At 34.9% G+C, this 25,633-nt stretch overlaps 1 protein-coding gene across 1 annotated transcript in view; it reads left to right on the top strand.

The window, feature by feature from the left end:
* LOC108914672 (zinc finger MYM-type protein 4) overlaps positions 1-25,633 on the top strand; it is a 97,526-nt gene that overhangs the window by 12,020 nt on the left and 59,873 nt on the right. The window contains exon 3 of the mRNA XM_018720523.1: positions 1,158-2,361. Within this exon, the coding sequence (XP_018576039.1) occupies positions 1,158-2,361 (1,204 nt within the window). The remainder of the gene's footprint in view (positions 1-1,157; positions 2,362-25,633) is intronic.

Below are 25,633 nucleotides of genomic sequence, written 5' to 3' on the forward strand. Positions count from 1 at the left end.
ATAGCAAAGTCGTTATGTCTTTGCACGTGTGTAGTGCTAGCGGTACATTTTAATTAATAATAAATGCTTTCGAAATCACGATTTTTCCTCAACAAAGAAAACGCACGAGGAGAAATGACATGTTAACCTGGAGCTCGAAGATGTACCATCAAAACCCGAAAACTCCAGGTCAAACCCTTAGATCTGGGAACCATATACCTGATACAATAGCACCTAATTGCAACATATGCAAAAATCTTCAAGCAAGCAAGTCATTGATTATATTTACTCTTTTTTTAAATTATTATCCATTAAATACTTATTTAAAGTCTTAGTTTACTTTTTACTTACAATGAGTGGAATATTTATTTTGTTATGATTTTTTTATTTTTGGGGGAACTGAGGGTGTGTGGAGGAGAATCCATAAGTCAGAAATTTTTCCTTTTATGATTTTCGGATTCAGCAGAAAATTTTACTAATGATAGGTAGGGTCACGTCTCAAAAACACGCGATTTTTTTTTTTTTGTTGGCCGAGTTTATTTATGTAACTAATGTAATGTATGTATTGTAAAAATGCATTTCATCAAATAAATCAATTTTGTTGTTAATTGGTTTGGAATACAAAAAAAGTGTAAAGAAACAAAAAGTGAAGATAATACAATGGCGCATATGGTGACCTATTTTATTTGTAATATCATACAGGGTGATATATATTTTTTTGGCAAATAGTGATCGATGATACCCACACCTCCCTCATTAGTACGTTTCTAAAGCTGGTAATTTTTTGTTTCGTACCTACTGTCATACTAAATATACACACCGAATTTGGTTAAATTGTCTGAAGCAGTTTAAAAATTAAAAATTAAGAACTGATTTTTTAAAATTTTTGACACGCTGTAACTGGTAACTGGACAATAGTTGTCCTATGACCACATTTATATAACAAAAAAACCCTTATTTTTGACCACAGAATAAATCCCTGGATTTTTTACCTCTACTTAAGAAACACCCTGTATAATTATTAATATACATAGTTAAATATTAATGTTAATTGAAAGGGATTTTCAATTTTTCTTACCTTAATTCGTTTATTTTTAAGTTTATTTTTTTTAATTATATTTTCATTTAAATAAGTTCTAATATTATGTAACTATTTTTTAATTTTTCTTTTATTTTAGAAAAGAAAAGTAAAATATTACTATTCAGGAAAGGACGCGACAAGATATCTTTGTGATGACAATTGCTTAAATGTTTTTAAAGATAGCCAAGAAGATAAAGTAGTATTTAACTGGGAAGAGGGTAGTTTGAGAGTAAAAAATTTTTCTGGAACTACGAAAGAACCTCCCTCTCTTTCATTCATAAGAAAATGTGCAGCTTGTAAAAAAATTACTGATGATATAGAAAACAATTTGACATGGGAAATTATGGATTTCTGCAATGAAGTTTGTCTTTCTAAATATCAAAAAGAAATTGGTTCTCATTGTTCAAGTTGTAACATGGAGGTAAAATCGAATTCACTTGGAAAATATTGTGTCCGTTTCGGTAATGATATAAGACAGTTTTGTACTAGCATGTGTTTAGAGAAGTATAAAAAAGGACTTAAAGTCTGTTCTTACTGTCAACAAGATATGTCTGGAGGGCCTGCTGGCTTTTTAGCACCAGTAGGAGACAAAGGTCAATTTAAGGATTTCTGTTCCCAACTTTGTATGGAAAAATATGATATTATGACTAACGACCGACCACCAAAAGTTGCCTCAGGTACAATATGTTCTGTTTGTAAAGCCGAAAACCCCATTACGATTGAATTTGAATTGAATGGATGCCCAAATTATTTTTGTAGCGAGCCTTGTTTTGTTGCATTTAGCTTTGTAAATAATATTTCTCCAGGGAAATGTGCTATGTGTCGGAGACATTTCCCCAAGTCCATCCTCGAAAAACATACAATGTATTATGATAATGTGCAACATAGTTTTTGCTCTAACAGTTGTGAGAACATTTATATTATAGCTCATCGAAAAATTGTACCATGCAGTTGGTGCAAAGTAAAGAAATATAATTTTGATATGATAAGAAGATATTCTAAATCTGGTCCCATGATAAATATGTGCAGTGTGAACTGCCTTAGCCTTTACAGGGTATCAATAAATGCAGTGAGTTCAAGAAAAACAGTTTGTAATTTCTGTCAAAAACTAACACATCCAATGTATCATTTAACGATGTCTGATGCAACGATAAGAAACTTTTGTTCTTACAATTGCGTTATGGGTTTCCAAAATCAATTTCCTAAACAGCCTATTACTTTGAATAATCTAGGAGAATCTGGTTTCCCAGTGCCCACAGGAGCACCTAAGAAAAATAAGAAGCACCCTGGACCCGATACTGGTGAGTTGTATAAAAAATATATTTTCCTATTGCAACACCAACAGAAAATGTTAGAACCTTTAAAAAACTCAATCACTGAATTTGACGGCTCTCATATCTGATGGTTGATTTCAATACAAAATCTTTTGTAGTTGAGTTACTCCAATCGAATTAGAGTTTGAACGTGGAAAAATTATAGACATTTTATCACGGGGAAGGGTATGTAGAATGATAATATCAAAAAAGTAACTTGAAAGAAGTGACACTAAGTTGGCAAATTGCAAATAAGTTTCAAATTACATGTTTTTCCACTTTTTTTACTGTCTATGAAAATTTAGATGGCATATCGGAAAATTAATTCTTTTATGTTCTAGGCCCAGGCCAGGGGTCGGCAAGTAATTTTAGGTGGAGTTGGGATACTTTTGAAAATTTTTAATGAGGGCCAGATAAAACTCATATTCCTTACTAATTTTTTATTTTAATTTGCACCCACAAAATAATATGAAATGAAGTACAATAGATAGGCATATTTGTATTAAAAAATCAATGGGAGAAATTACATTTGCCGTCTTGAGCCAGCTTTTTAAGTAACCTACTAACCTTTAAAAAATTATAAACGTATTGTTATCTACAGAAAAATATGTTTTAAATAATTTGAGTAATTATTATTTAAAAAAATTTTTGGCTGTCCAGTTTTTTACCTTCCGCGGTCCGGATCTACACAGCGGTCCGCCAGCTGCCGACTGTTGTTCTAGGCAATTAATTTACCTACAATTTAAGGTATCTGAAATCACTTTTCACATATTGTTAACTGTAAAATAAGGTTGAACGCGGAAAAACCAGTTTTCCAAAATTGCGCATTATTATTGTAAAAAGCGATAGATGTTGATGAAATTTATGGAAAAGACGGTCAATCCAATGACCAACATGTGTGCCAAAGGCTGATTCGATTCTTCAATAAAACAAGAAAAAAATTAAATACGAGAAAAAAATAATATTTATAGCTGTTAAAAGTAGAATTTTTATGGATATTTTTAATTTATAATGTATTAATACTGACAATGTATACATTTTATGGTGGCATTGCACTCGTCTCGACGAGATACCTAAAATAGAAAAAAAAATCATCAATATTGATCGAGCGGTTCTCGAGATAGAGACTGAATTGAATTTGAAATGTTGAATGCAAAAATATCGCATACCACCGAGAGCAGTGTTCACGCGTGTGCATGGGCACGGCGTTCCTTCTGCGTGCAGGCCGTTCATAAGCGTTAACTTTTACTACTGCTAACGTATTTATTACATGAACTATCAATGTAAAAAAATAAAAGTTTAACCCTTTCTTTAATTGTCTCTAAAATACCGTTCCGATACATTAAGTAACAATTAACTTTATCAAAAAAAGTTATATGTGGAACAAAGAGGCGTAGGTGATTTCTCTTTTTCTAAAAATTACCGTAAAAATAAGCTTTATTTAATGCAAAAAGAGCGAATTCCCTAGCAGCTTTTGCCTGACCCTGAGACAATTTGTTTATATAGGGCAACTTAATTTCAACTTTTTGAAATTTTTCTTTTTGGATATGTTTCTGTGGATCAATTAGAACATTTATCTACAATATTAACTTCTAAAATTAACGTTTGGTAATTAAACAATTAGTTGCAAAAACACTAATGAAAATTAACTAACAACTAGCTGGAGTAAGAATTTCACGTTCAATCGAATCGGCCTTTGGTACACATGTTAAATTTCATCAACTCTTTTTGCAATAATAATGCGGAATTTTCGAAAACTGATTTTTGCACGTTCGACCTTAATTTTACAGTTAACAAATAGGTGAAAAGTGACTTCAGGTACCTCAAATTGTAGGTAATTTAATTGCCTACAACATAAAAGAATTAAGTCGTCAGTGCCGCGAAAAACAACTACTCCGAGGGCTATTTGCCCCTACCGGCATTGAATTACATTCGCGACACCCAGTACAACAGCTAGGATCGCTCATCAGCTGGTCCCACCAGGCACAGACCGGACTTATTAGTCCTCATCAGTGTGTCATAGGTAGGACAACCGATGAACGATCCAGCTGTTAAAAGTCGTAAACTCCCGACAAGAGGTACATAGTACGCGAAGCACAAAGGCTCCATCTATCGCGCTGACTTCCACTATGCCATTCAAATGGCTACTACGGTGGAAGCGACCTGCTAAAATTTGCCAGGTACTTTAGGCTTTGGGCAAATAGCCCTCGGAGTAGTTGTTTTTCGCGGCACTGACGACTTACATTGTGTTTCGCCCTCTATAGGCGACATTCGTGCAATAAAGTACCTGGCAAATTTTAGCAGGTCGCTTCCACCGTAGTAGCCATTTGAATGGCATAGTGGAAGTCAGCGCGATAGATGGAGCCTTTGTGCTTCGCATACTATAAAAGAATTAATTTTCCAATATGTAGTCTAGATTTTCATGGGCAGTAAAAAAGTGGAAAAACATAATTTTGCCACTTATTTGGAATTTGCCAACTTAGCGTCACTTCTTTCGAGTTACTTTTTTGATATTATCATTCTACATACTTTTCTCCATCATAAAGTACAATAAAATGTCTACAAATATTTTTTTTAGATTTTCTGGTGTTATGATGATCTATTTCGACTGGAGTAATTGTAGTAAGCAAGTTTTCATTTCTAGTAGCAAATAAAAAAATAAGAACTATTTTCAAAATGTGCAATTTGTTGTCTTGTGTAAAATTTATAAATCACTTAAACTCATCATTCATAGTAGAGTTTATTTCGTTAACTCCAAGTTGTAAATATAAAATTGTTTGCAGTTGTTTGTAGTAATGGATAATTTGTTTGTAATTCCTTAAAAATTAAATTAGACCCATTTTCATTTATTTCCTCAATAGTTTCTCGAAATCTAACATAGAGTCACCACTCCAAACTCTAGCTCTAAAATAATCTGTAGTTGTTTGTTCCTCTAAGCCGCTTGTAAATAACGGTTTTTTAGCCGTTTGTAAGCGTAGTGAATCCACCGTAGATTCATACAGTCGATGGGGGGATATAGATTTTCATGGCAGTATGTTAACACACCTGGTGAGCGCACCGCGACCGGCCGGTCACCGTGTGCGCATAGGTTTCCTTCGACGTGCCTGATCTACGCATGGTAGGGAAATGGTCAGTAGGCTGTAGTAGTTTATGAGAGCATGTTGACTGCACCGGGTTTACGACCGGTATTAAACTGCATTCGTGTATAAGGATACACGTTTTTTTCCCGACCCGATGAATTCACCGGCCCGGCGAAATCGCGTCATTTACAAGCGGCGTTAAACTGTAGTATAGTCAACACTATTCGCCAAGCTGTAGATATAAAATTATTTGTAGTTTGTAGTAATGCTTATTTCCTTTACAGTTCTTCAACATTGAATGTAGAGTCAGTATAATCTGAGTATCTAAAATTATTTGTAGTAGCGCTGTTTTGTTTGTAGTTCCTCGAAATTTAACAATCACTATACTCCCAGCTGTGTCTCTAAAATCATTTGTACTTGTTTGTAGTTTCTCTAAAACTGATGTAAAGTCATTATATTCAAAGCTGTAGATATAAAATTGTTTGTAGTAACACTTATTTCATCCGTGGATCCTTGAAATTTAACTAGAGTTTAAGCTCCTCGAAAACTAAGTTAGTCACTATACTCCAAGCTGTAAATAGAAAATCTTCTGTAGTTGTTTATAGTAACGTTTACTTCATTTGTCGTTTCAAAAAATTTAAGATAGGGTCACTAAATTGAAGTTGTTGCAATTTTGCAGGGATAAAACAACGGTCGTTTTGTAACACATTAAGAGAAAAATATACAACAGCTACTATAAACGATTTTAGAGACCTGCTTTATTTTATATTATAAATGATTTTATATCTACCCTTGTAGCATAGTGATTCTGCATTAGTAATAGTAGTAATTGCTATTAAAAACGATTTTAGATAGATTTGGACATGGGCGTATCTAGGATTTTTGCTTGGGGTGGGCCCAGGACTGCAAGCTCTATGGAGGCTTCTTAAAAAAATCCATGCAGTCAGCGACTTACTGACATGACATGATGACATTATTGGATCTTTTTTTCTGGGGTGGGATGGGCACCGGGCCTTCTGGGTTGTGCTGTGCACACCTCTGCCCCTCCCCCTTGCTACGCCCATGGATTTGGATTGTAGTGACTCTACAAAGAAAATAATCATTACTACAAATGATCTTATGATTACAACTTGGAGTATACAGGGTGGTCCGAATTTTATGCAGGAAACTTCTTTAAGATAGTAGGTGTTTGCTTTATAAAGATATAAAGATATGTCTGAAACGGCCTCGTTTTAGACATACAGGGTGTTGAAGTTGTTAAAAAAATTAAATTTTTGTTTATATTTCCGGAATCTATTAACCGATCTCAATAAGATTTGGTATATGTATATAATGTATGACAGTGGGCCTTGCATTCCCTAAAATATGAGCCCTAAAGGTTCAATCAGTGGTGTACAACTGAACAGGGGTCACGCCTTTTTATTAAAAAAACTATGCCACTGCTATTTTTACAAGTTATTGTAAGGGATTTATATTCTAATGCGCAAAATACGTAAAAAAAGGAAACTTGAATTTTTTCCCTAAGATTGGCCAGCGACGAGTGTAAAGAATTTTATTGATATGTTTACAAATTACTTACTTTTAAGCATAAATATAAATATTCTTGTAATATTATGCTTAGAAGTGTCTGCCACAAGGGGATTGTATTGGTATGAATAACTCGAGAACGGCGAATCTTAGGGAAAAAATTCAAGTTATCTTTTTTACATATTTTGTGCATAGAATATAAATCCGATACAATAATTTCTAAAAAATGCGGTGGCGTAGGTTTTTTTATAAAAAAGGGAGTGACCGCTGTTCAGTTGAACCTTTAGAGCTCATATTTTAGGCAATGCAAGGCCTACTGTCATACATTATCTGTACCAAATTTTATTGAGATCGGTTAATAGATTCTGGAGATATAGTAGAATCTCCATAATTGGGCACTTCATTAGACCGGCACGTCCAATAATTCGGCGTTATTTTTTCCGCGTTTGTCTACTGTCCTTGCAGAATAGTTTATACTATAGTTTAGTTGACTAATTATTTTACAGCAACATAAAAACATTGCAATATATATAAGTGGAAGTCAGCGCGATAGATGGAGCCTTTGTGCTTCGCGTACTATGTACCTCTTGTCGGGAGTTTACGACTTTTAACAGCTGGATCGTTCATCGGTTGTCCTACCTATGACACACTGATGAGGACTAATAAGTCCGGTCTGTGCCTGGTGGGACCAGCTGATGAGCGATCNGGAATATTGTTACTACGAATAGTAAAATATTTATGATTATTTTGAAATATGTACACTTATATGCCATTGTCTTTGAAGAGGTTAACACAGTTATATATTTAAATAGTTTCGTACATTTTTTTAACAAATGTATACATAAATACAACAAAATAAGGTTGGTTGGAGTTACTTGCAAGAGCTTTGTAAGTTGAACATTATTTGAACCCATATCGCTTGCAAGTAAGCACACATTAAAGCCTATTTCCTTTAAGTTATTAATTAAACCAAAAATAATTGATCTTGTTTTGGATGCAGTACTCGTAGAAAGGAACAAACTAAATGCTAGTCGTTGGCTCCATTTCTTTTTATACATCGGACCATTAAAACTGTAGCTGTCAATGTTGAATTAAAGTACTTCTTTTCTCCTATGCCACCATCTTCGAGACCTACTATAATATCTGATCCAGTGGCGTAAAAAAGATTAGTTTTTATGCTCATCCCATCCACCCAAAGCATACACAATGTGTCGTCTTCGGAGAAATTACTAATTTTCATTTGAAGCATTTTAAACAATTCACAGTTAACTCCAGGAGCCACTTTCAAATTCTTTACAACAGTTCAACAGTTTTAATAATGTTGCAGGTGTTGGTAAATAAAATTGCTTAATTATTTTTTTTTATATTTTGGCCCAATAAAGTATATAGAAAGCCATTCACTTTTAAATTCTAATGAGTACCTGCGTCCTTTAGGATGTTTCTGAATGTAGTTTGATTTTTGAATTTCAGCTCGTTTTTATTTTTAAGGATCAAAATATTTTTAACACAGTCGCCATTACATTTTATTTTTTACGAATACTTTTATCAACAATCCACAGAACACTGAACTTGACGTACGAAATCTAAATACAACAAAAGTTATATATGTTAAATGAGAGAGGGTTTCTACCCCAAATAAACACCACTTAGGTCCTTTTACAATATTTTATTTTACAACTACATCGCACGCATCTTAATTTACTCCGCCCCGTTACGTCTCTCTACTTTGACTCCTTTTTCTCGTCGATCTCGTCTGCCTGCCATCGAGTGGTTTCGTAGCAGTTGCGTAGTCGCAGATCGCAGATGCCTTAAGTAGGAAGATAGTCCGTAGTAGGGATTATATAAGATTTAAGAACCCCTAAAGTACATCACCGTTAACACGGGCATCCTGCAGTTCGAGCGTCCTCGACCGAGAAATTAGTCTGTAACACAAATAAACCACCAGTACCTAGTCTCCTTTACACATCAGTTTATGCTGTTATATTACTCTGCAGCATCAGCAGTTTTGGTTTAATCAACATTTGTTTCAGTAGCATAAAAGTTATTAGTACGGGTACTTCTAGCAAAAATTTAATTGAGAACTGACAAATTTTGTTTAACTGTTCATTAAAAGCTCTCTTACACATTATGACTCATTTCTACTGCTCGGTAATTTTTTTCTTACTATGTTTTACTACTAATTTTTTCAACATTTTCAACTTTAGCGCTGTTGTTCTTCTAGGTGGTACTGCCACCTTTTAGGCATAGTGGTACTGCTACTACCCTTCTTCTTAGACAAACACCAGGTGGTACTGCCACCTTTTAGGCATAGTGGTACTGTCACTACCCTACTTCTTAGACAAACACCAGGTGGTACTGCCACCTTTTAGGCATAGTGGTACTGCCACTACCCTTCTTAACCAAACACTAGATGGTACTGCCACTATCTTTCTTGAAAATTACACAACCATTCGTCATACAAAATCCAGAAGTACAGATCCCTGTTATATTCCGAGTCGTTGTCTTTTCCGTTTTCCATTCATTTTTTTCATCAGATTCATTAATCTATTCATAGGCGCCATCTTAATTCACTCACTCATCATACAATCATTCAGTCATTCATTTTCAGTTCAAGTCTGTATTTTTTTCAAAACAGTGTTGTTGTAATGGGCTTTAGCCAATGTTTTATTATCACAAAGTACTAGTACGATACTACCGTACTTCCCCAACTACAGTACCGCCGAGTTGGTATTTAATTTATTAGAACTATTCTTACTACTGTTGCTCTTCTTATTTATCATCATAACCTTTATTATCTTGTGTAAGAATAACTTTAAATAAACAGAAATCCAAACAAAAAATGTACTCACATGTTATATCAGATTGTCTAGTAGTTATTCTGGACTTCTAGAGACCAACGCCTCAGCTGCTCATGCGCTGCCACTGTTGTTCGCTTTCCCTTCTGCAGTAGGTATCTTTCATTGAGGAGAATTTCACGTACTTTGAATGGTCCATGGTATCTGGGTTTCAGTTTTCCTCCGCCTGTTTGAGAATCCTCAACAGCGACTAGATCATTTTTTTCAAATAGTTTTGCCGCATAGCGGGACACATCGAAGTGTCGAGCCCGCTGATCTTAGAGTTTTCTTCAATTTCCATTTGGTGGAATCCGGACTTCATGTCCAGAGTTGTAAAGAAGCTGGCATGACATAGTGCATCAATTTGGTCCAAAATGAAAGGTAAGGGGTAGCGCTCTCTAATAGCTTTTTTATTAATTTCCCTATAATCGACGCACATCCGTAAATCGCCAGGTTTCTTTCTTACAAGCACAATTGGGCTGGTATAAGAAGACGTACTCTCTCGAATTATTCCACTGATCAATAATTCGTGGACAATTTCTTGTACTTTTATTCTTTCAGCATGTGCTAACCGCCGAGGTCGAAATGCGACTGGCACATCGTCCTTCAAACGAATTTTCAATTCATCTGTCGTTATATTAGTAGCAGTCTTTTCTTGGGCATCTAACAGAAGTTGCTTTAATTTCTGTTTTGTGTGCTCGTCCAATCCTGACATATTAGCGTCAGTAATGTTGCTGCTAATGTTGTAAAACTGATTGCTTTGTTATTGTATATTAAAGTTGCAATCAGAGATGTGTCAAGATCACGTCCTCGTCTAATTAACATTACAGTTTTGGGTTTCCCATGCTTCAACCAGCAATTTTTTTCTAAATGTCCTGGCTTTTTGCAATGATTACACTGAGGAATACCAGTGACTGCAGATTTATCACGAACGTCTTCTTTATGTAACTGATCTTTGCGTACTTGACGACAGACATCTTTTTGATGTCCCTGCTGCCCACATTGGTAACATGTTCCTTGAAAGGTTCCGTAATCTGGTATCCCGATCTCGGTGTTCTCTTTGGCGTTCATATTTCCGTCTAGATGATCCTGCAATGTCCGAATGTTGGGGTAGCCTTGAGGTCCTAACTCGCCGTGCATCAAAGTCACTTAATAACTCCATTAACTCACGTTCTGATGCCGGTTTTTGAATTTGCACGGCAGAGCGTGCTTCATCACAATCTAGACCGTATTCCACCATACTTAAGATTATATTCCACGGTAACTGCGCGTAAAACCTGCTAATGCAGCGCAATTTTTGAAGTCCATATTCACACAAAGATTCGCAATAATGGCTCCGTAAGACCGCGGTCTTATATAATAATAATAATGTCATTTATTTCCAACAGGAAAACCCAATTACAGGAAATACATAAACAGAAAAAATAAAAATAAAGTAATTTAATTTAATAATAACTAATCACAAACAAGACCACAAGAAACACATTTAAACGGGCTGTTTATACAAAAAAAGAAAGAAAAAAAAAAGAAATATACAAAATAACGATAATTAACAGTGACAAGTACATTTACAGTAACTCTCTGTTGTATATACTGTTTTTTATTGTATTCAATGATTTAAAATTTATATCACAATTTATATCATCAATTTATATGCGCGAGCTCCAGGTGTTTCGCGATCAGGGAACGCAATCGTAAAATAACTGCAGAATTTTGTCCAGCTTCGAGAAAGAGGTCGCCAATCACAATAATATTGATAGCCTCGGTTTTTCAGTGTCTCACCAGCCTTGGCTATCATAAGAATGTCGCTAACATTTAATTTCGTAGCGTCGTCTACCCATTCCTTGATGGAATACGTACTTCGGTCGGGATCGTAACTGGTCAATTTGAATGACGAGTTCGCATGTCCGGCTGATGTTGTCGCCTGCGCGTTTAAGCTCTCCGACTCGGAGGCGCTGGGTGTTGGCGTTGATGCGGTCGCCATATTTGATAGCTTGGTGAGCTGCTCTTGTTGCGATGCCAAAATAGATAGCAGCGCTTTTGGCCAGTTAATATTTTTCTTTTTCTGTGCGGGACCAGTTGAGGGCTGTTTATCCTGAAAGTCATCAATCTCCGACACTTCTACATCAAGTTCTGGATGCTCCTCCGCCATTTTTACAACTTCACATTAATTGTTCTTATTTCACTTACACTACTTTAAATAGTTTATAAGTTCATCCCACTTCTGATGTTAAATGAGAGAGGGTTTCTACCCCAAATAAACACCACTTAGGTCCTTTTACAATATTTTATTTTACAACTACGTCACATGAATCTTAATTTACTCTGCCCTGTTACGTCTCTTTACTTCGACTCCTGTTTCTCCCCACTTTTCTCGTCGATCTCGTCCGCCTGCCATCGAGTATATATATATATATATACTGACAAATTTTGTTTAACTGNCAGTTTATACAGTTACAGTTTAATTGAAAGATACAGATTCCAGAAAAATAAAAATATTACAATATATATATATATGCACACACAAATGTAATATGTATGTATACAGGGTGTCCCGTTCATGTTTAAAAAAAACTTGTATGTAAGTTCCTCATGGGAAAATAATAAGGGTAGTTCATGTAACGTTTTTTTCTCAGACGCCCTGTTTTCGAGATACAATGTGTTGAAGTTGTTACTTTCCAAATGGTTTTCCTTAATTATCTTTAAATCGGCTAAAGATAAAAATGTCAAAATTTGTACACGAGTAAACTTCAACTGTGCGTTAAGAATAATGTGTAGACCATGTCTTTCTGAAAAGCAGTGTCGCCGATACAGGTAATTGAAGGGGTACAATCGAAAAAAAAATATGTTAAAAGTCAAAATTTATTATATTTCTAAACGGTTCTGTAAATTCTAAAGGATACTGCAAAAAGAAGGTATGCTTTCGAAATTGGAAGCATGTACCATTTTCGAGAAAAATGAAGTTTCATTTTTATTTGCTCACATAAAGCGTTACAAGTATATTAACAAAATATTAAATTGAAACAGGACTTTACCATTGAATGAGCATGAAATTTTAGGAAACAGACTCGGAGACATACAGAACAAAACAGCTGCACAATTAAATAAATGAACAAAACTCGAAATACTAGAGTAGATGCTGAAATTGTCCCCCGTTTGCTTATATGCAACTTCATTTTTCTCGAAAATGGTACATGCTACCGAATTTCGACAAGTATACCTTTTTTTTTGTAGTATGCTTTAAAGTTTACAGAACTGTTTAGAAATGTAATAAATTTTGACTTTTAATATTTTTTTTTTTCGATTGTACCCCTTTAATTATATGTGCCAATCTCTTTATTAATGAACAATTAAAAGTAAATTCTTTTTTAATTTAATATTGTTTACATTACACATTCCATTAATTCGAATTTTCCGGTACTCCGACACTCTTAGTTTTTTAATGGTGCCGGATTAATGAGACTCTACTGTATAAGCAAAATATTATTTGTTTTTAACAACTTCAACACCCTGTATTTCTAAAACGAGGCCGTTCCAGACCTATGTTTATAAGGTAAACATCTACTATTTTAAAGACATCTGTCTGCCCTCGAAGTTTCCTGCATAAAATTCGGACCACCCTATATTGACTCTATGTTAGATTTTGAGGAGTTACGAATAAAAGAAATGCTACTACAATCGATTTTAATATTTAGCTTGGATTATAATGGCTCTATGTTAAATTTCTAGGAACAACAATGAAATAAACAGTGGCGGCGTGTGCGGAGGGGCTATGGGGCGTGCCCCCCCTGGGATTTTCATAGCAAAAAATTTAATTTAAAATTTAGTTTACAATTTTATTTACATAATTAAATAGATTATGAAACACATTAATTCCTGGGCTCCTCGTCATGGTTATTATCGCGCAGCAGAGAAAGACGGAGTGGGTGTAGTGCATATTTATTATGCAGTTTGGGCTCTGTTTAGTCCGATTGTAACCAAATAATAACTATTCACCACTTTTTTTTTCTTAATAAATGTAATTTTTTCATGTGTGGTGTAAAATTTTGTTACTTACATGTTTCTTGTGTTTTTTAAACAATTGTAAAAGCTTAAATTGATTGACTGAAAAGTTTATTTCGGACAAAAGTAGAACAGACTTTCACTATAAAAAATTATATTGAGTACATTTTCCACATATTTCAATAGTACTTAAAATAAAACTATCCAATTATATATTTTTTCAATACCTTGTACTTAAATTTTTCCCTGGTATGGAAGTCAAGAGCTGCCACTGGAAATAAGCATTACTTGAAATGGTTTTATGTATACTGGCTGTTACAAATTCGGTTCTCACTACAGGGATCTCGGAAACGGTAAGAGGTACGAAGTAGCTTAAATGGGGGCAAAGTTGCGTAATCAGGGGACCAACATTGTGCCTCTAAAAAATCAAGGCTAACATGATTAGTTTTGGAAATATTTGAAAAAGACCGAAATTTTGGAAATCCGTTTTTGTTTCATTTCAGCCTTGTTTGAGGTGACATTGAAAAAAGAACACTCTAATGGCCACTTTTTGCCCTCTATCGAATGACATAATCAATTTTTTTATGTAACATTTCGTCTCTCTCGACCATTATCAACTTCATTTTTTTAAATACGACCCTAGAAATTTTATTACATTTTTTGCAAGCCGTCATGATTCCCAATACTGACTGTACTGCTTCAGCCCGAACCAAATTCAGACGTTTTGTCTCTTCAGCGTATTCGTTCCAAATTTATCTAAATTTTTTATTAAGATTTCTTTGTTTATATAATTATCGTACACTGTAAGTGTCGTTAGACCCTGTGAAATCCATGTAATTATTTAAACTATTACCAGCACGCGTTACAATAAAACATTTATTATTATTAACTATTACCATCACTTGGTCATACATAACTCAATAAGTTGTTGCGTCAAAATTAAAACTTTATTACAATTTTAATTTTATTATGACAAATTAATTCTTAAAAATGCATATGAACAACCAAAACGCCAACTGAATATTATTCTTTAAAAAATTTCAATAAATGTTCAAAAACATTTTCATTTTGGCAAAGGTTGAAAATGAATATCAGCGTAATATTATCGGAATTTATTATACTTGTAACCGCAACTGTGAAAGAGCATGTCAGATTTGTATGAATATCCTGAAAAAAATAGATCGGAATTTGTTTGAATTTAGAGCACACGAGAAGCCTATGGACACGGGATCTAACGACACTTACAGTGTACGAAAATTCAATAAACAAAGAAATCTAAATAAAAAATTTAAATAAAGAAATGAATACACTGAAGATGAATTTTTCGAGACAAAATGTCTGAATCTGGTTCGGGCTGAAGCAGTACAGTATTGGGAATCATGACAGCTTGCAAAAAATGTAATAAAATTTCTAGGGTCGTATTTAAAAAAATGATATTGATGATGGTCTTGGAGAGACGAAACGTTACATAAAAAAATTGATTATGCCATTCGATAGAGGGCAAAAAGTGACCATGAGAAAGTGTTCTTCTTTTTTCAATATCACCTCAAACAAGGCTGAAATGAAACAAAAACGGATTTCCAAAATTTCGATTTTTTTCAAATATTTTGAAAACTAATCATGTTAGCCTTGATTTTTTAGAGGCATAATGGTGGTCCCCTGATTATGCAACTTTGCCCCCATTTAAGCTAGTTTGTATCTCTTACCGTTTTCGAGATCCCTGTAGTGAGAAGCGAATTTGTAACAGCCTGTATACAGCTTGGAGTATAGAAGACTACAAATTTACGAGAAACTACATATAAAATATAAACAATTTTCGAGCCATAGTTTGAAATATAGAAGTTATTATACAGGGTGTTACACTTAAGAGGGATTCTTCTGTAACTCTGTAACTGTAAAATTTATAAAAAAAATGGTTTTAATAAAAGTTGCCTGGAATCATGTGGGCCATGCAAAGAAAATATTTTTAGCTTTACAGGGTGTTCCATGTTGCGTGGGCACTACATAACTTTGTTATTTTAAATGAAACACCCTGTATATTAGTGCATTTTTGAATTCCTTGCTTAATATTAGGTAGTGTTTATTAAATGTACATGGTGTTTAAAACTTACCAAAAATAATCACGATTTCAGCTCTCTGAATGAGGCTAGATAGCATCTAAACCATAACAGTTAGAAACCTGCAGTTTTCACAGTTCATTTTGGCATAAATTACTCTATCTTGTCTGTGAGCAAATCGTGTACGTTATTCAAACTCGGGAATACTGAGACCTACATCTAATAATCTTGCGAGTTGAAAATTTTTTTTTTAACTGGAATAACCCATATTAATTGTCATGGGTGAATGCAAAATTGAATTCGACTGATATAATGTTGTCGATACCTATCTATAACAATTTTCCAGAAAAATCAGGTTCTTTTCTAAAGTGCTAAAAAGTAGCTATGTAAACAGCATTAAGAAGGCTTTGCAAAACCACTTTTCCCTCACATTTATTATTATTATATTTACTGGCATGTTTAAAAAGTGGTTTGACAAACAAAATTAAAACACTAACAACAACTAAAACAAAACGCAAAATGAAACAAACTGAAACTCGGAACACAACAAGAAGAAGAATACTTGATTTACATCAATTTCCCATTTTGATACACAAACGAATTCGGTTTTTAAAAGACTTCAACATTGGTCAGCATGTCTGACGTAATTTCTTGAAATGCTACTCTAATGTGCTGCCACATATCTTCAGCTTTAGTTGGTGGTGTAACATAAACTTTGCTTTTTATGAATCCACATAAAAAGATGTCCCAACTTGTCATATCTGTTGGGAAAAGAGTTGTGTAAAAACTGACGAAGAGTAGCTAAAGGAATGTCGTCTAACAAATCTTCTAGAGTGTTTGTTAAAAAGTTTAAATAAACTACTCTAGTTAGATGTAAAAAAAAAAATGGTCCAATGACATGGGTTCCCAAAATTGCTCCACACGTTCAAAGACTAACTGTGTTGGCTATAAGTTGTCCGGAATTGGTGAGGATTTACTGTGTCATAATAATGGCAATTATGACGATTAACGCAACCATTTTTATGAAAAGTAGCCTCATCAGAGAACATGACCCGTTTATCTTGATTTAACATCTCAAGTGCCTACTGACAAAACTCCAGTCTCTGCTGAAAGTCTACATTTAATAACTCTTGGTGTAATTGGATGCGATAAGGATGATAATTGTGCCTTTGTAAAATCCTATGTATCAACGTTGTATTAATATTCGTTGTTTGACTAATTTGTCGCACACTTATTTGTGGATTTTCCTGAATACACCCCAGCACAAAAAATTCGTTTTCATATTATTTCAATATTACCAGAAAAACCTATTAAGCACTAGTTGAAAGACTGGTCTGTCTGTGCATAAATTTGTGATGCCAATAACGGATTTCTGTCGCACTTACAGAGGACAAAAACCATATCAATAATTTCTTCCTGCCTCAGCAACATTTTAAAAATATTATAATAAACTGTAAGAAAGAATAAATAATGGCCTGGTATCTTTCTACGTGTTAGTTTATTCTCAGTACTGGACAACAACAACTTTCAGTTACACTTGATTTATATATTTATCAAATGTGTACTTAAATTTTTATAATCTAAAAATGCTTACTCTACACGTCAATGTACTTTTACCTATTATCGTTGCTACATATTCAAACTATAACCTACAGAAATGTTGATACATCAATATTGCAAATTGTACATAAACAGGAAGTATTACACCTTCACCTTCAGAAGAATGACTCCCACTATGGCCACTTGTGAAGAACACTCTCTAGTTAGGGCAAAACGTATAAAACTTGATTTCGAATAATTCCTGTTTAAACAAAAACAAGAAAACACTATCTAAAAATACTTAAAAGCTAACAGGCCCGTATTTAACACTATTTATAAACTAATTATTTACATATTTCCTAATTCAATTTTTGTGTACAGTAATTTGTTTGCCTTTGTCATCTTTAATAACACAATTGGGACTTTCAGTGTTAAAAACAATGAAAGGACCGTTGAACCATGAATCGAATTTGTGGCGATTCTCTTTGGTTACCGGTACAAAATCTCCAGGATTTAGGTCATGCTCTCTTGCTTTACTGTCAAATTGAATTTTACGGTTCAACTTTGATTTTTCTAGTGACTCTTGTTCTTTTATGTGCTAATTGCAACCTGTATTGAAGTTCTTGATCATAAGCATCTATATTATAAAGCTGTTCGACATTCGATTTCGTTAAAAGCTCAGGAAGATTTACTTTTCTTCCAAATACTAATTCAAATGGTGTGTAATTATAATATGTACTTGGGGTGGTATTATAACAAAACGCATAGTATCGACTCGACGTAGACCAACCACATTTAGTATCATTTACGTACATACATACGCATATTCATTAAAAGTTCTATGATTTCTTTCACATGCTCCGATTGGCTATGGTAAGCAGTTGATATTTTATGATTTATTTTCAGTAATTTTGTTAAATTGTCAAATAGTTGATTTTTATATTCTGTACCCATGTATGTCCGGATTTCTTTCATAGGTTCGTATGGGAGTATAAAATTTTCTACAATACCTTTCGCAATAGTTGATGCTTTGGTTTGGTACTGGAATCACTACTATATATTTTGTTAATTCACACTGTATTGTAATAGCATATTCGTCACCATCATTTGATCTGGGAAATTTACCTATTGTGTCTATGCAGACAATATCAAAAGGTTTTTGAGGAGTTGGAGTAATTGCTAGAGGTTCATCTTGTTTAATTTTAATCTTATTAATTTGACACTTCTGACATTTTCGTATGAATTTTGACACATCACGCGACATGTTTTTCCACATATATGAAGCTTTTAACTTTTTCAACAGCCATTTTTGACCGCAGTGTCCCCCTAATAAAGGAATGTCGTGATATTTTTCTATAAGTTTTATCTTTTCATCTTTATTACTTTCCTTGAATGATAAAGAATAATAGAGACTTTTCAAATATTTATGCTCTAATTCTTTAAAACGATTAACAGTACACTGTTTAAATATATCATCTAAATTTAATCTTAATTTTTCAATTTTACAATCACCAGCAATAAATTGTAGCTGAGGCAAAATTTGCTCTAATGCAATATCACCATTAATGATTGAAAATTTCTTTTGAGCACTCAATGTTCCTTCAATCATCATCCTAAGATTTGTAGGTTTTATTTTAAATTGTAACGAGGGCAGTTTTACAGTCTCGGCATTATCTAATGCCTCGTAAACTTTAGGGTTTTGAGGCAAATTGATTATTTTATTTGATTTGTTGGCGCGATTCTAGATCGTGACTTTATAATTTGCAACAACCTGAGATACATTACTTTGTATCTCTTTAAGTTTATCAATGTTAATCTAGACAGCGCATCGGCACACACATTCTCCTTGCCTTTTACATATTGTATTTCAAAATCATCTCTCCCAAATCTAACCGAATTCTTGTAAGTTTTGATGTTGGATCTTTCATGGAGAATAAATAGATTAAAGGCCGGTGGTCTATTTTTATAAGAAATTTTGTTCTATAAATATAACAGTGAAAATACTTTATCACCCAATATTAGTTCTTTTAAGACAGTTGGTTTATGCATTTCTCCTTTCGTAAATGTACGAGAGCCGTAAGCAATTGGTAGCTCTTGACCATTAAAATTTTGAGAAAGTACCGCCCCATTGATGCATCTGTGGTTATTATAAAAGAAAAATCTGGATGCTGCAAAATTTGTGGAGAAATTAATGTTTTTTAAAGCATATCAATAGTTTTGACATTCTGATGTTCACAAAAATTTTGTGTTTTTTCTCGTTAATTTATTTAATGGTACTGTTATTTCTGCAAATCGCAGTATGAATCTGCGATAGTAATTAGTAAATGTGACAGATCGTTTTACTTCGTCAGCAGTTTGTGGGATAGGTGTGTGAGGTGAGGTGTGTTAATATATATAAAAAACAATTATGAGCTGTCTGGTGTGAAGTCGTTTGTAATGCATGAAAACTATTGGTGTAAATTTGTGAAAATTGATATGATGTCTTCTAAATGGTTGGTGGGTTGTCTTTATCATTCTCCATCGAGCTCGGATGCAAGATTTATTGAAGACTTTGAAGAAATATGTGATAACTTATTTTCTAATAATAGATGTGTATTGGTAGGTGATTTCAACATTGATTTGCTGCGATCTAGTTTCTATTCTGATAAAATAAGACAATTAATTGCACTGTATAGTATAAGTCAACTTGTAACAAAACCTACCCGAGTTACAGCTACTAGTGAAACACTAGTTGACTATGTATTAACAAATCAAAATAATATAATAGCTCATGTGTATGATTATCCTAAGATAACAGATCATTCAGATTTGAGTGTTGATTTGGGTAATTGCTCTTGTACTAATGATCAGTTAAAGAAATACAGAAACTTTAGCGAAAAAAACCTAAACAACATAAAAACAAACTTAATGATGTGTGACTGGAATTTAGATACAACGGATATCGAAAGGATATTTCAAGAGATTTCAATGAATTGTAACTTGGTAGTTGATGACATTGCTCCTATACAAACTTGTAAATATAAAACTAAAATTCCTTGGTTTGATAATGAGGTTTTTGATAAAATTAAGGACCGTGATAGAGCTTACCAATCTTTTAAAAACTGTTCGGATAATGAAAAACAATATAAATGGGAAATCTTTAAGGTGTATAGAAATAGTGTTGTCAATCTTCTGAAGCGCAAAAAAGAACAATATTATTTCAACAAAATTGATATGTTTAAGAATGATACAAGGGAAATGTGGAAAACTTTGAAGAATTTAGTTAATGTAAATAGTCAAAATGTGAATAGTAATATTTCATTTGATGAGGGATTAGAAATTAGGGTACTAAAAAATGATGTAGAGATTGCAGAAAATTTTAATGGTTATTTTGTTGATAGTATTGGAGATATTACAAATAGTATTATCGCCAATAATGGTAATGGGTATGGTTTATATAATTATAATTTGTATCCAGCGTTTGATGNCAGTCCGGTCTGCCGAGGATGTGAATCGGCGGATGAAACTTCTCTGCATATCCTGGGCGAGTGCCCGGGATTTGCACGTAGCAGAATGGCGCTTCTTGGGAGACCCTATTTGGAACCCAAGGAACTGAGAGAAGTGTCAGCAAGGAAGCTTTTGGACTTTGTAAAAAGGACAAATCTACTTGCTGAATAGGACTGGTAGTGGGACGCACAATAGGCCTAATTAGGCCGCAGTGCTATGGGACTTTTAAAGGACCAACCACTAGATGAAGATGAAGATGAAGGGTTGAACCTTGCCATCGTTTAGGAGACCAGTGGTAGCAACGTGGAATCCCCTAGCTGTAAGTTTGGAATGTCTTTGTTCCATTCCGTATTAAACCCATTACCTAGAGCAGAAAAATCGAACAAGCATTTGACAACCTGAAATCAGTTTTTGCATGCTGTGGCACCTATGAACATATACAAGGGTACACGTGTGTAACAATAATAACAAAACAAATACACATTGAATAACAGACCCAGGTGACCTCTACCAGTCTACCTGACCAGAGCAACTACCACTCAAATAATAAATACATCCAGGTGACCAAATTCCAGTCTACCTGTCCAGAGCAAATACCACTCTGCCAGAGCAAAACTCCGGTCTGTACTAAAACAAAATACCAGGGTTCTAACCTACAATGTTCTGCGGGGAGAAAGAAAAAAAACATAATTATAATAAAATAACAATAATAAAATAATGGGAATAGTAGTAAAAACATATTTAATAAAAATAAAATAAAAAACCATCAAGTGACTAAATTCCAGTCCACCCGACCAGAGCAAATACCACTCAAATAAAAATACCTCCAGGTGACCAAATTCCAGTCTACCTGTCCAGAGCAAATATCACAAATAAAAAAATACCTCCAGGTGACCAAATTCCAGTCTACCTGTCCAGAGCAAATACCACTCTGCCAGAGCAAAACTCCGCTCTGTACCAGAACAAAGTACCAGGGATCAACCCTGTTCAACTACAACAGCAGCTACCATTTATTTACGTCATACAACAATGGTTACAGATACATTACTCACGTCTCGACTCCGTTTTTCAATCAACCTTTCAAGCTGTGACGCCATGACCTAGGGGCGGCCGTGGTTGTTGCGAAAGACTCTCAGCACTAGGGTGACAGAGTACCGCTCATGTGCCTATATGCCTCCGCTTCCGGTCGCTGCCATACACCGGCCTTGCTGAATTCAAGCGCTGTGGCCTGGCCAACGCCCTGTTTTCTTTGGGCGAACTTCTCTGCTCACCGGTTACCTGGAGTATCGCTCGCTCCAGCGCTGGCTAGAACCTCTGCCATACCACTTGCTGTCGACATCCTCCTCCCAGATCTAGAGGCACCTCTTCGACGACGACGTCGGGCAGGCTCCTACGGGTGACTCCACGCCTCGCACGCGAGCTTCGATGTCGCTCTATCGAACCTTCCATATTAATTTTATTTTCTTAAACACTTTGACACAGAAGTTCAGATCAGCGCACGAGTTCAGATCCCACTTTCTGAAACACACTAATTATCAGCGAATATTCAATATATTACTTTAAATACAAGTTTTTAAATTGTAATATAAAAGGTGTATAAAGCACTTAAAACAGCTAGTTAATAAGGATGTCTGCCGTCGAATGGTGAATGTATGGTTCCTTGTATCTCATCTGCCCTANTATGTGTGTGTATATGTGTAAGTTATGGGTATAATGTAGTTAATGTGTTTTAGGCTTAGTCAGATGCATGTATATTGAATGGTGTATTAGGGTCAACCTATTTCAATAAACAGATGTATTATAGGATATTTGTTTATAATATCATATTTAGTATTATCTGGTAAAATACCTTTGTTTATAATTTTGTGACCTAGATATGTGACTTCATTTCTAAAAAATTTTACATTTCTTGGGATTTAATTTCAAATTAAATTTTCTAGGTTTCGAAAACTTTTCTTAAAATATTTAGGTGGTGATTCTGTGAACAACCCACTACTATTAGGTCATCCATATATAAAGAAATGCTTTTTTAGGTGTAATTCCAGCGAAAGCTATTGACATCATTCTCTGAAAACTATTAGGACTAACAGACAGGCCAAAAGGTAATCTTGTAAATCTGAAATATCCAGCATCTACACTAAATGAAGTTATTTTGTGTGATTCTTCATGTAAGGGAATTTGATGAAATCCTCATATTAAATCAAGTACTGAAAACCATTCGGCTCTACTAAATTGATCTAATATATCATCTATACGGGGGAGGGGAAATTTATCGGCAATAAGTTTTTTTGGTCAATTGGCGACAATCTACCACTAGTCGCCAAGCTTTCTGTCCATTTGTGGATTTTTTAGGGACCGGGAACCGGGCTATTGTATTCAGATATTGATGATTCTATTATTTCGTTTTCTAACATTAATTTAACTTGTCTGTTAATTTCGTCTTTTTGAACTCTAGGCGTCCTATAATTTTTTATATAAACAGTATCATTATCTTTTAATTTTAAACGCTGCTCGTAAAAGTTGTTTACTGTAAGTTTATCCGATTTTAATGCAAAAATATCTGAAAATTGATTGCACATATCAACTAATTTATTTCTAGCATCACCTGGAACGCTGTTCATGTCCATTTTCCTAATTAATTTAGGGAAACGGTCTTGCGTTTTCGCCTCAATTTTGTAAATATTAAATTGGTTTAAACTAATCGTTTCTAGTTCGACAAGCTTTAAAGTGACAGTTTGACAAGTTGTATTTATTATTTTTACAACAGGATAGTCCTTAGATACTATTGTTCTAGCAACAAAAACACCAGCGCAAATCTCTTTACTCATCACAACTGAATCCTGAGAAATATTTTTTAAACACATTAATTATCTTACTACTTCACACCTAGGAGGAGTAATTACTATGTCATGTTCCAGATAACTTTTGATTGGAACAATAATATGTATATATGTCATTTAAATTAATAGTCATAGTCCAATTCAAGTAACCTAGCGAATATTCAATATATTACTTTAAATACAAGTTTTTAAATTGTGATATAAAAGGTTTATAAAGCATTTAAGACATCCGGTTAATAAGGATGTCTGCCGTCGAATGCTGAATGCCGAGTGCTGAATGGTGAATTGATGGTTCCTTGTATCTCATCTGCCCTAGCCGAGGAATTTGTTTATTTTACTTAGATCTTGCCTCTCGTTCACATTATCGGTCTTCGCTCGATTTCTAACACGGCCTTTCCTGACAACGACAAGATTATTTTTTTGTAATATAATACGAAAACTCTGAACCGTTTATCACCAATCCGATTGCCAATTCACACCTAATCTATGCAAGAAAAATAAAACAGGAACATAAAATTATGTGTATGCATACACGAATAAAACAATAAATAAAAACAGAACATACATGCATAATCCTTAATAGCTAATAATACAAAATAACTACACCTAATTTGGGAGCTCCTGCGCTTCCAGGTAGAACTAAGACCAGGACCCTCGCCCGCATAGTTCTCCTGTCAGGTTGCTAAGACCGAGAAGTACACTCACATAGCCCACCTGCCAGAACAAAGACCAGGGACCCAACCTGCATTGCTCTGTCCAGAACCAGGACCCTAGCCTGTACTGTTCTGTTTACTTACGGCGGGCTCAGCATAATCCACCGTCTCATATTCTCCGACTCTGCAGTCCACTACTCTGCAGTTCCCTTGTATGGTATGCGTGAACGAAGAGCACCAGGTATCTCCGTGGCCTCATACATGTCATTTCCCAACGTTTTGGTCATTCTGAATGGCCCTCGTGCAGCTGCTGGCGGTGTTTGAATCAGCCGTAAGTCGCAGTAGAACCTCTTTTCCAGTATATCGGTCCAATAATGCGATTCCTACCAAGGCGACGTTTTTATGCTTCCTGATGTTCAGCGGCTAGTGCAGTCATATGGTCTCGAATGGCAGTCACATCTAAGGGTTGAACCTCTCCCTTGGGGTGGCGGCCGAAGTGACTTACGTATCGGAGGGAACACAGAGACAACTGGTAGTTTGCTCAGCGTACCTCCCTTACGATAAGAAAGAATCTCCTCCAACCAGGGAACTGAGGGACCTGGTGGCCTGGTGCGAGAAGGAGAAGAAACAACTCATCGTGGGATGTGATGCTAACTCACACCATACGGTGTGGGGAAGCAGCGATGTCAACGATCGAGGTGAGTCTTTACTAGATTTTCTTTTTAGTTATAATCTAGAGATTTTGAATGTCGGGAACGAGCCCACCTTTGTTATAAAAAATAGAAGTGAAGTCATCGATATAACAGTGGGATCGGGACCGATATGTAATAATATTGCGAGGTGGCATGTGTCGAATGAGCCGTCAATGTCGGATCATAGACATATCCACTTTGAAATTATAACGGATTATAATCCGCAAGTAAGAACCTACAGAGACCCAAAAAGAACTGACTGGGACTCCTATAGAACGGAGTTACAGGCCAGGACTAGGGAAATCTGTACAAAACTAAGGAACACATATGATCTTGAGAGGGCCGTGGAGGAACTCCAAAACGCCGTCACAAGATCATATGAATACAGCTGTCCTATCAAAGTGAGGTCCGATAAGCACACCGTACCCTGGTGGAGCAAGGAACTCACGCAGTTGAGGGGACAGACAAGAAAACTATTTAATAGAGCAAAGCGGACAGGAGAGTGGGAGGCTTATAGAGCAACCCTCACTGAGTATAATAAAGAAATTAG

This window comes from Anoplophora glabripennis, unplaced genomic scaffold, assembly GCF_000390285.2.
Source record: "Anoplophora glabripennis isolate ALB-LARVAE unplaced genomic scaffold, Agla_2.0 scaffold1152, whole genome shotgun sequence".
Taxonomy (NCBI): Eukaryota; Metazoa; Arthropoda; class Insecta; order Coleoptera; family Cerambycidae; genus Anoplophora; species Anoplophora glabripennis.